We start from the raw sequence: 12977 nt of genomic DNA on the forward strand, positions 1-12977 counted from the left end.
TCGTAAGTTTATATAATTTTAAACAATGCCTCTATTTAACAACCAGCTTAAAAATTCCTGGAAAGTTGACAGTTAGCTTCAACTCCTCTAAGTTGGTTCAGACTCACTCCAGCACTGGCAGTTGATTATGTTATTTCAAACTGAGGCTTCCAGCAGATGGGTTCACTCCATCATTGCCCTGTATAGCAGTGCACTGTAATACTCGAAATGGATTAAATTAGCATTCTGAACTATAAAGGTAGGATATGTTTTATTTCTTTCTGCCTTTGTAAAAAAATTTAATTTGAACGTAATTTCCTGTGTTTGAAAAATGTTTTGTTAAATGGCTTCCTGGAGTTCTGAGAAAGGTCATGTTACTCTGGATCTTGTACTTAAATATAGGAGAGAGCTTTCTGATACTGCTCTAATGATTATGTAGTGATTCTGTTATATTTTGAGATTTATTTTAAAATATGTCTCAATAGCCTTGTCATATATTCAGATACTTAGTGTGGTAAAGATTAATTTTTTATTCAGCTGGTTCAGTTCAGTTCAGTCAGTCAGTCGTGTCTGACTCTTTGTGACCCCATGGACTGCAGCACGCCAGGCCTCCCTGTCCATCACCAACTCCCCAAGTCCACCCAAACCCATGTCCATTGAGTTGATAATGCCATCCAGCCATCTCATCCTCTGTCATCCCCTTCTCCTCCTGCCCTCAATCTTTCCCAGCATCAGGGTCTTTTCCAATGAATCAGCTCTTTGCATCAGGTGGCCAAAGTTTTGGAGTTTCAGCTTCAACATCAGTCCTTCCAATGAACACCCAGGGCTGATCTCCCTTAGGATGGACTGTTTGGATCTCCTTGCAGTCCAAGGGACTCTCAAGAGTCTTCTCCAACACCACAGTTCAAAAACATCAATTCTTCTGCGCTCAGCTTTCTTTATAGTCCAACTCTCACATCCATACATGACTACCTGAAAAGCCATAGCCTTGACTAGACGGACCTTTGTTGGCAAAGTAATTTCTCTGCTTTTTAATATGCTGTTTAGGTTGGTCATAAGTTTCCTTCCAAGGAGTAGGCATCGTTTAATTTCATGGCTACAGTCACCATCTGCAGTGATTTTGAAGTCCAAAAAAATAAAGTCAGCCACTTTTTCCACTGTTTCCCCATATATTTGTCATGAACTGATGGGACCAGATGCCGTGATCTTAGTTTTCTGAATGTTGAGCTTTAAGCCAACTTTTTCACTCTCCTCTTTCACCTTCATCAAGAGGCTCTTTAGTTCTTCTTCACTTTCTGCCATAAGGGTGGTGTCATCTGCATATCTGGGGTTATTGATATTTCTCCTGGCAATCTTGATTCCAGCTTGTGCTTCCTCCAGCCCAGCGTTTCTCATGATGTACTCTGCGTAGAAGTTAAATAAGCAGGGTGACAATATTCAGCCTTGACGTACTCCTTTTCCTATTTGAAACCAGTCTGTTCCATGTCTAGTTCTAACTGTTGCTTCTTGAACTGCATACAGATTTCTCAGGAGACAGCTGAGGTGGTCTGGTATTCCCATCTCTTTCAGAATTTTCCACAGTTTATTGTGATCTACACAGTCAAAGGCTTTGGCATAGTCAACAAAGCAGAAGTAGATGTTTTTCTGGAACTCTCTTGCGTTTTCAATGATCCAGCAGACGTTGGCAGTTTGATCTCTGGTTCCTCTGCATTTTCTAAATCAAGCTTGAACATCTGAAAGTTCACAGTTCATGTATTGCTGAAGCCTGGCTTGGAGAATTTTGAGCATTACTTTACTAGCATGTGAGATGAGTGCAATTGTGCCGTCGTTTGAGCATTCTTTGGCATTGCCTTTCTTTGGGATTGGAATGAAAACTGACCTTTTCCAGTTCTGTGGCCACTGCTGAGTTTTCCAAATTTACTGGCATATTGAGTGCAGCACTTTCACAGCATCATCTTTCAGGAGTTGAAATAGCTCAACTGGAATTCCATCACCTCCACTAGCTTTGTTCGTAGTGATGCTTTCTAAGGCTCACTTGACTTCACATTCCAGGATGTCTGGCTCTAGGTGAGTGATCACACTATCGTGGTTATCTAGGTCATGAAGATCTTTTTTGTATAGTTCTTTTGTGTATTCTTGCCACCTCTTCTTAATATCTTCTGCTTCTGTTAGGTCCATACCATTTCTGTCCTTTATTGTGCCCATCTTTGCATGAAATGTTCCCTTGGTATCTCTCATTTTCTTGAAGAGATCTCTAGCCTTTCCCATTCTGGTGTTTTCCTCTATTTCTTTGCACTGATCACTGAGGAAGGCTTTGTTATCTCTCCTTGCTATTCTTTGGAACTCTGCATTCAGATGGGTATATCTTTCCTTTTCTCCTTTGCTTTTCACTTCTCTTCTTTTCACAGCTATTTGTAAGGCCTCCTTAGATAGCCATTTTGCTTTTCTTTTTCTCGGGGATGGTCTTGATCCCTGTCTCCTGTACAATGTCACGAACCTCCGTCCATAGTTCATCAGACACCCAAGATTAATTATATGAATCCCAGCATTTTTGTTTATTTTTTTAATTGTGGTCAAATAGGTAAGCCACAAAATTGATCATTTTAAGCATTTTAAATGTACAATTCTCATTAAATTTATTCTCACTATTGTGCAACCATGCCACGATCTGTCTGCAGAACTTGATCACCCCAGACTGAAACTCTGTACCCACTAAACAGTACCCACCCCAGCACCATAGCAGCTATCATTCAACTTTCTGTCCCTATGAATTTGACTACTTCAGGTGCCTCATATAAGTGAAATTGTACATTATTTTTCCTTTTGTTATTTCTTTCACTTAGAATAATGTTTTTAAGCTTTATCCATGTGTGGCATATGTCAGAATTTCATTTCTTTTTACGAATGAATAATATTCCCTTATAATGTAATCATTATCATATTTCATTTATCCGTTGATAGAAATTAGGATTGTTTCCACCTTTTAGTGCTTGGGAATAATGCTATCTTATGAGAAGCCCTGATTTAGTTAGAAAAATTAACATGTGAACATGGATACTGTTACCTGTGGGCAACAGATTTTTAAGAACTGTAAGGCATAAAAGCACCAGACAAAAATTCTTATTGAAGAATATATATGGGCATTTTTAGCTTAGTTGAGGGTCAGTTAGATATTCTAATAAGACTTTGTTTGCAAACACCATGGCATTCCTTTCATGTATGAAAATAGAGTTATTTATCTTTTTATAAGACTTAAATGCATTATGATCAACATTATAATGGCAATCTAATCCCTCCTGTGGGCTTCCCTCGTGGCTCTTTGGTAAAGAGTCCACCTGCCAATGCAGGAGATCCCGCCAATGCAGATTTGATCCCTGGGTCAGGAAGATCCCCTGGAGAAGGAAATGGCAACCTACTCCAGTATCCTTGCCTGGGAAATCCCATGGACAGAGGAGCCTGGGGAGCTATAGTCTGTGGAGTCGCAAAAGAATAGGACATGACTGAGCAACCAAACAACAATCCCTCGTACACATGAAAACCAAGCTGAAACATCAGCATGTAATAAGACAAAAGAGAAAAAGGTATGATTGTGTGGATGAATGGACTCCTGAAGAGCTAATAAATAAAAGTAGATTCCAAAGTGTTTTTACTCATTTATTTTAAATATTCAGGTCCTTTTAGAATTGCTGCAGGCTGGAGGCATAGTTCAGTTTGAAGAGAGTCGACTCATCCGTATGGCAGAGAAAGCAGAATTGTGAGTTGTGTTGAAGCCATATATTAGTTCCCATAAAACTACTAAAGTACTATTCTTTAACTTGAAGCCTGGTTTATTGATGCATTGCTGTTTTTTTAAATTAAGAAAAGCTATGCATGTAATAATTTTAAAAAAACCTAAATGGAAAAGTTTTTGCCTTTCAAGTCTCTAGAAATTAGTTTAATTTGCAGAAATTAATAGCAAGTAAATTTGAAGTTCTTGTTCATTTGTTTTAGTGTAAAAATGAAATATCAGTCTTACGGGTTTTTTTTACTTAAATTTTCCATGGTATTTATAGATTTTTGGCAGTTACCTTACATATATATTATAAACAATGCAGAATTTAACATAGTAAACAGATGCAACATGTTAGCACTATTGTTTATCTAGTTTGTTAAATATTTCATTTGACATGTTTAATTCTGAATAGGGAAACTTCATATTATTGATTGTATTAGTTTCTAATGTAGTAACTATTTTTTATATGATACATTGTTGCTTTAACATTTATTTTATACACATCTTTGACATTTCTTATAAACATAGTATTCAGCAGCATCTTAAAACCTATATTCAAAGGAATGGCAGATATTCATATTCCTTAGATACTATAACTTGATTTAACAGAAATCACATCTACTGTATTCATTTTCCTTAATACTAACCTCTATGCCTGAATAGATGTCTTAAAATAATAAGTTGATAAACACCTGCCTGTTTGGTGCACTAAACTTTTTCCTTTTATGTTCTAGCTACCAAATTTGTGAATTTATGTATGAACGAGAACACCAATATGACAAAATTATTGATTGCTACTTACGTGACCCACTAAGAGAGGTGAGTTAAGAGACCACTTTACCTTTTTTTCTTACTCAATTTCCTCCCTCACCTTATCAAGTAGAAATAATTATTGAGTAGAAATATTTGGACATATGTGTCTTCATTATTCAACAGCTGTTTATTGAGTGCCTGTTATTAAGTCAAGTGTACCTTGATAATTTAAACAGATACATAGTTCCTGTAATTTTATAACTTATAGTTTAGTGATGGAGACTGACAGTAGAAAACCAAATATATAATTGCAAATTGTGACGAGCATTAGAGAAACTGGTTGCCACATGAGTAAATAATGGGGGAACGAACTTATATAGAGCAGCCAGGGAGGGATTCTCAGATAAATTGACATATAAACTGAGTTTTGGAATTTGAGAAGAAGCCAGTCAAGCAAAGAGCCCATAGGAAAAATGTTCCAGGGTAGGGAACAGTATACACAAAGATGCTGAGATGGGAAAATTTTTTGACATGTTCAAGGAAATGAATAGGGATCATATAAATGAAAGAAAGATCAGTGGAAGTGGAGCATAATGGACAAGGGCAAGACAGATTTGATACGAAACTAAGAATGTAGACAGGGACCACCAAAGCAAAAGAATGATATTCACTCTGGTTAATGAAATCGAGACTGAAATTAATTGGAACAGATTTACAACTTCTAAGAATCTACCCTAAACAGTTGCTCTTTCTCTTTTAAGTCAGTCTTCCATTAGTTAAGGGACTTCCTTGGTAACTCAGCTGATAAAGAACCTGCCTGTAACGCAAGAGACCCCAGTTTGATTCCTGTGTCGGGAAGATCCACTGGAGATGGGGTAGGCTACCCATTCCAGTATTCTTGGACTTCCCTGGTGGCTCAGCTGGTAAAGAATCCACCTGCAGTGTGGGAGACTGGGTTCGATCCTTTGGGTTGGGAAGATCCCCTGGAGAAGGGAACAGCTACCCACTCCAGTATTCTTGCCTGGAGAATTCCATGTACTGTATTGTCCACTGGGTGGCAAAGAGTCAGACATGACTGAGTGACTTTCACTTCACTCTGTCAATTAACCATCTCCAAATGGTTTCCTTCTCCAAATAATAGATATTTACCAAGACTGGTACAGATAGTAGATCAGTTCAGTTCAGTCACTCAGTCATATCTGACTCTTTGCGACCCCATGGACTGCAGCATGCCAGGCTTCCCTGTCCATCACCAACTCCCGGAGCTTGCTCAAACTCATGTCCATTGAGTCGGTGATGCCATCCGACCATCTCATCCTCTGTCGTCCTCTTCTCCTCCTGACTTCAGTCTTTCCCATCATAGGGTCTTTTCCATTGAGTCAGTTCTTCACATCAGGTGGCCAAAGTATTGGAGTTTCAGCTTCAGCATCAGTCCTTCCAATGAATATTCAGGACTGATTTCCTTTAGGATTGACTGGTTTGATCTTCTAATCCAAGGGACTCTCAAGAGATAGTAGATAGTGACTAAATATTCTTGAGTGAATGAATGAATAAATTTTATTGTCTTGTGCTTTTCAGGAAGAAGTCTTTAACTACATTCACAATATCTTATCCATTCCTGGATACAGTGCAGAGGAGAAGCAGTCTGTATGGCAGAAAGCTATGGATCATATTGAGGTACTGATTCAGTAGAATTTTGAAAACTTTGCCATATTTGTATGGGTATCTCCCAAATTAAGTTTTTGCTAACTAAGTAGTGGGAAATATATTATTAAGTTGATTTGCTTGAGGGTTAACATCTTTTTCAGATAATTTATTCCACCTCACATTAGTGGAAAACCCATGTTATATACAGCTAATTATGTCATGACTTCTGAAAATAACTCATGTTAGATCAGCTAGTTCACAAACTGGAATTTTAGTATTTTTTCACAGTGTTCTTAGAAATTCTGAGAGTACTATTGATCTTTTCCCCTATCATGTGATGGGAGCCATTCCCTCAATCATCTGATAGAATTTTAGAAACATCACTGCAACAAGTTATTCTCTCTAATGTATTTTCCTTCCTTATGTAAGAGGATGATGATTCTCATTTTGTTTATGAATGCTGTTTTACAGGAATGCAGTAGTTGACTTTGAAACTAAAAGTTCTTTTTTAAGTATGTGCTTAGTTGTTAGTTGCTCAGCAGTGTCTGACTCTTTGTGACCCCATGGACTAGGGCCCATCAAGCTCCTTTGTCCATGGGATTTCCCAGTTAAGAGTACTGGAGTGGGTAGCCATTCCCTTTTCCAGGGGATCTTCCTGTCCCAGGAATTGAACCCAGGTCTCCGTTATTGCAGGCAAAATCTTTACTGTCTGAACCAACAGACAGTTGGCCTAAAAATTTGCTTCAGATGCCTAAATGCAGAGACTAATGTCAATATCAAAATCAGATTGATTATATTCTTTGCTACCAAAGATAGAGAAGCTCTATACAGTCAGCAAAAACAAGAATGGCAGCTGACTGTGGCTCAGATCATGAACTCCTTATTGCAAAATTCAGACTTAGATTGAAGAAAGTAGGGAAAACTACTGGACCATTCTGGTGTGACCTAAATCAAATCCCTTACGGTTATACAGTGGAAGTGACAAATAGATTCAAGGGATTAGATCTGATACAGTGCCTGAAGAACTATGGATGGGGGTTCGTGACATTGTACAGGAGGATGTGATCAAGACCATCCCCAAGGAAAAGAAATGCAAAAAGACAAAATGGTTGTCTGAGGAGGCCTTACAAATGGCTTAGAAGAGAAGTTTAAGGCAAAGGAGAAAAGGAAAGAAATACCCATCTGAATCTTGAGTTCCAAAGAATGGCAAGGAGAGATAAGAAAGCCTTCCTCAGTGATCAGTGCAAAGAAATAGAGGAAAACAATAGAATGGGAAAGACTAGAGATCTCTTCAAGAAAATCAGAGATACCAAGGGAACATTTCATGCAACGATGGGCACAATAAAGGACAGAAATTGTATGGACCTAACAGACACAGAAGATATTAAGAAGAGGTGGCAAGAATACACAGAAGAACTGTACAAAAAAGATCTTCACGACCCAGATAATCACGATGGTGTGATCACTCACCTAGAGCCAGACATCCTGGAATGTGAAGTCAAGTGGGCCTTAGAAGGCATCACTATGAACAAAACTAGTGGAGGTGATGGAATTCCAGTTGAGCTATTTCAAATCCTGAAAGATGATGCTATGAAAGTGCTGCACTCAATATGCCAGTAAATTTGGAAAACTCAGCAGTGGCCACAGAACTGGAAAAGGTCAGTTTTCATTCCAATCCCGAAGAAACGCAATGCCAAAAAATGTTCAAACTACCTCACAATTGCACTCATCTCACACACTAGCAAAGTACTGCTCAGAGTTCTCCAAGCCAGACTTCAACAGTTTGTGAACCGTGAACTTCCAGATGTTCAGGCTGGTTTTAGAAAAGGCAGAGGAACCAGAGATCACATTTCCAACATCCTTCGGAGCATCGAAAGAGCAAGAGAGTCCCAGAAAAACATCTACTTCTGCTTTATTGACTATGCCAAAGCCTTTGACTGTGTGGATCACAATAAACTGTGGAAAATTCTGAAGAGATGGGAATACCAGACCACCTGACCTGCCTCCTGAGAAATCTGTATCAGGTCAAGAAGCAACAGTTAGAACTGGACATGGAACAACAGACTGGTTCCAAATAGGAAAAGGAGTACGTCAAGGCTGTATATTGTCACCCTGCTTATTTAACTTATATGCAAAGTACATCATGCGAAATGCCGTGCTGGATGAAGCAGAAACTGAAATCAGGATTGCCAGGATAAATATCAATAACCCCAGATATGCAGATGACACCACCCTTATGGCAGAAAGTGAAGAAGAACTAAAGAGCCTCTTAATGAAAGTGAAAGAGGAGAGTGAAAAAGCTGGCTTAAAACTCAACATTCAGAAAACAAAGTTCATGGCATCTGGTCCCATCACTTCATCGGAAATAGATGGGGAAACAGTGAAAACAGTGAGAGACTTTATTTTCTTGGGCTCCAAAATCACTGCAGATGGTGACTGCAGCTGTGAAATTAAAAGGCACTTAGTCCTTGGAAGAAAAGCTATGACCAACCTAGACAGCATATTAAAAAGCAGAGAAATTACTTTGCTGATAAACGTCCATCTAGTCAAACTGTGGTTTTTCCATTAGTCATGTATGGATGTGAGAGTTGGACTATAAAGAAAGCTGAGCGCTGAGGAATCGATGCTTTTGAACTGTGGTGTTGGAGAAGAATCTTGAGGGTCCCTTGGACTGCAAGGAGATCCAACCAGTCAATCCTAAAGGAAATCAGTCCTGAATATTTATTGGAAGGACTGATGCTCAAGCTGAAAATCCAATATTTTGGCCACCTGATGTGAAGAACTGACTCATTTGAAAAGACCCTGATGCTGGGAAATAATCAAGGCATGAGCAGAAGGGACGACAGAGAATGAGATGGTTGAATGGCATCACCAACTTGATGGACATGAGTTTGGGTAGGTTTCAGGAGTTGGTGAAGAACAGGGAAGCCTGGTGTGATGCAGTCCATGGGATCTCAAAGAGTCGGACATGAATGTGCAACTGAACTAAACTGATTGTGTGTTACGAGGATAGCATCAAAGTGCTTCCTAAAAAAGGGCCCCCAAATCACTCCTCAGTTTAGTTTCCTTAGGTTCAAAACATACAATATTCCTCAGAAACCAACAGAGGTAGAGAGCTGTTGGAATCTCTCTCTTGTGTTTTATCGGTCCTCTAATTACTGAGAAAAAGAAGTAGTAATGAAAGATGCTGAGGTAGTTCTAATTTTGAAAATAACATTTATATATACAAAGTTTGTTTCTTCCTCCTTGTAGCAAGGATCAGGAGATGGTGATAGGTTTAGAGATGTAGTGAAAGATATGATTATTCAACATGTTTTAAAATTTTTTTACATATGAAAAATGATAAGAAAGGATGAGCTCTGAAACTTTCAGAAAGCATTGCATGTAATGTGAATACTTTTAGTTCCTGATGATTATGAATTTTAGATTAGAAATGTGGACAGCATCTAATATAAACATCTGGTGTGAAAAGTGTTACAGTCAGTAGGATGAAGGAATTGCCACGCTTTCATTTATTGGATTGGGAACATATATATTATTTAGTCTTATCATGTTTCTGCTAACAACAAGATCAACATATCTTGGTGAAAGAAAGAAAACCTTCTTCGACTGTGAATTATATTTTTTTCTTCTAATCATTTGGTATTCTTTTTCCTTTCATCATCCCCTTTAAGTCTCCATAGTTACATTATGGCTCATTGTTCATTTCAAGTACATTATGCAGTGCTTTGAGCACATGGACTCCAGACATCCAAAAATGAAGCTGTGTCTCTCTGCATAATATGAAACATGATGCATTAATCAATGAACAAACAAATTATTCAGCAGAAAACTCATACTGGTGAAGCAAGAAATATTTTTGCTGCACAACAATTATTTCTGCTGACTGTTTTCCCAATGGCTGTGCTTTTTTTTTTTTTTTTACCTTGAACTTTTTAATAGTTCTGAAGGTCACATTAGAAATCTATAGACTTTTTGTTGAAGGTCTTGTGTGGCTTTTTTAATATAAATAAAATCAACATTAAGTATGTAGAGGGAAAGTCCTTATAATAAAGTTTTCAGACAGTATATGTACATAGCGTATAGATTAGTGGTTCTTAACACTTTGCGGGGTACAGACTGTATTTGAGACTAATGAAAAATCTGGACCTGTGCTTCATAGTCTTGCGCATGTGCTCAGATGCATCATTTTGTTCACTAAGGATCCACAGATTTCCTAAAAGCCATTCTCAGATTGGTTCTGTAGATTTCAGTAAAGAATCTCTCATTTAGATGGTTTTTCCAATATAGACAATTCATGTTTCATGAGATTTTTAAAAACACTTTTCATTTTGAAATATAAAGAGAAAAGTGCATAAAATAAAAGTACAGTTTAATAAAAAATTAAAACTCAACATACCAGAAATAGTTACTGCTAATACCCTAGACTGTTCCCATGTATCCTTTCCTGATCACAGTTCACTGCCTCACTAATATTATCAAAAGAACCAGGATAAATATTCATTATCCTGGTTCTTCTGATAATTTATTGCACTTTTATATATTGTCATTGCATCTGCCTGCACCCCTAAAAATATATGTTTTGTTTGACTTGTTGCTGACTTTATATAAATGAGGTTATACTCTGAGGTTATTTTCTGTCTTTTTCTCAATATTTTGAGAAATTTATACATTTTGTTGTATGTAGCTGCCATTCATTTTTATTATTGTACAGTATTAAATTTTATAAGTATATCACTGGCTATCCATTCTACTGGAATCTTACATATGCCTCTTGAACAAGCCACATGCATTTTTCTAGGACAGTGGTTCTCAGTTTGATCTCCAGTCCAGCATTACAGCATCAGCTGAGAACTTGATAGAAACGCTGTTTCAGTCTTCTCCTCAGGCCTAATGAATCAGAAACTCTGGCGACAGGGCCCAACAATATATTTTAATAAGCCCCTCTGGTGATTTTGATGCATGTTAACATTTGATAATCTCTGTTCTAGGGTGTATAGTTGCCACTTAACTGGGATAAATATTTTAAACGTTAGCAGATGCCAGCATTGTGTGAGATTTTCCACTGACTTGATACTCTTGCTGAACTTTTAAAATTTTGTCTGTCTAGTGGATGTATAATGACATTTAATTTTGTTTTAAATTTACATATCCTTAATTACTGAGATTGATAGATGCATAATTATTGGCCATTTAAATTTTCTTTCTGTGACATCACTGTTCAAGTGTTTTGCCCATTTTCCTGTTAGAATGTCTCTTGTACTCATTGATGAAGGAATTCCTTGTATATCCTGGATGTTAGTCTTATTTTCAATGATACATGTTGCAAGTATCTTCTACTCCATGGCTTTTTTCTGTGGTTCTTTTTTTTTTTTTTTTTTCCTGTGGTTCTTTTTAAGAAAAGGTTTTTTTTTTATTTTTAAGTAGTCAGAATAATGAGGTTTTTTCCTTGGGTACTGAAGAAGTCCTTCTGTATTGTCGTCTAAAAGCTTTCTTGTCTCTTTTTTCAACTTTAAATCTTAGACCCACCTGAAAGCAGTTTTTGTATATGATTTGAGATGGGGATTAATTAATTTTTAAAAATATGGATACCTAGTTCTCCCAGGAACAATTTTTTTCCATTTTTGAATTTTTTCCCCTTTTTAAAAATTGAAGTATAGTTGATTTACAATGTTTCAGGTATACAGCAAAGTGATTCATTTGTACATGTATGTATTTTCCATTTCAGATTCTTTTCCATTATAGGTTATTACAAGATATTATTACAAGATATATATTGAATATAGTCCCCTGTGCTCTATAGTAGGTCCTTATTATTTATCTATCTTTTATATAGTAGTGTGTATCTGTTTATCCAAAATCCCTAATTGATCCCTCCCCCCTTTCCCCTTTGGTTTCTATAAGTTTGTTTTCTATCTATGTGAGTCTTGTTTCTGTTTTGTAAATAAATTCCTTTTTGCATCATTTTTTTTAGATTCCACATGTAAGTGATATCATATGGTATTTATCTTTCTCTATCTGATTTCATTTAATGTGATAATCTCTAGGTCCATCCAAGTTGCTGCAAATGTCATTATTTCATTCTTTTTAATGGTTAAGTAATATTCTATCATATACCACATCTTCTTTATCCAGTCATCTGTCTGTACACATTTAGGTTGCTTCCATGTCTTGACTATTGTAAATAGTGCTGCTATGAACATTGGAATGCATATATCTTTTTGATTTAAAGTGTTTATCTTTTCTAGGTAGACATATGCTCAGTAGTGGGATTACTGGATCATATGGTAGTTCTATTATTGGTTTTTTGAGGAACCTCCATTTTCCATAGTGACTAAACCAATTTACATTCCCACCAACAGTATAGGAGGGTTCCCTTTTATCCACACTTTTTCCAGTATTTACTATTTGTAGACTTTCTGAGGATGGCCTTTCTGATCCATGTGAGGTGATATCTCATTTTAGTTTTGATTTGCATTTTTCTAATAGCAATGTTGAGCATGTTTTCATGTGCCCATTGGCCATCTGTTTGAGAAATGGAGAAATGTGTTTAAGTCTCCTGCCTATTTATTGATTGGATTTGTGTATGTGTGTGTGTGTGCTGTAGGAGCTGTTTGTATATTTTGGAAATCAATCCCTTATTGGTTGCATTGTTTGCAAATATTCACTCCCATTCTGGAGGCTGTCTTTTTATTTTGTTTGTGTTTTCCTTTGCTGTACAAAAGCTTGTAAGTTTGATTGGGTCCCATTTGTTTATTTTGCTTTTGTTTTCAATACTCTGGGAGATGGATCCAAAAAAATATTGCTGAGATTTATATCAAAGAGT

The 12977-nt window shown here is 37.0% G+C and overlaps 1 protein-coding gene across 50 annotated transcripts in view; it reads left to right on the top strand.

The window, feature by feature from the left end:
* The window catches only part of VPS8 (VPS8 subunit of CORVET complex), a 378806-nt gene that overhangs the window by 234535 nt on the left and 131294 nt on the right, over window positions 1-12977 (top strand). For all 50 annotated transcript variants that reach the window (XM_081571329.1, XM_081571349.1, XM_081571332.1 and 47 more), the window contains 3 exons: window positions 3651-3733; window positions 4486-4570; window positions 6083-6181. In XM_081571329.1, the coding sequence (XP_081427455.1) occupies window positions 3651-3733; window positions 4486-4570; window positions 6083-6181 (267 nt within the window). The remainder of the gene's footprint in view (window positions 1-3650; window positions 3734-4485; window positions 4571-6082; window positions 6182-12977) is intronic.

Source organism: Giraffa tippelskirchi, chromosome 2, assembly GCF_054371585.1.
Source record: "Giraffa tippelskirchi isolate mGirTip1 chromosome 2, T2T-mGirTip1v1.2.pri, whole genome shotgun sequence".
NCBI classification, from domain to species: Eukaryota; Metazoa; Chordata; class Mammalia; order Artiodactyla; family Giraffidae; genus Giraffa; species Giraffa tippelskirchi.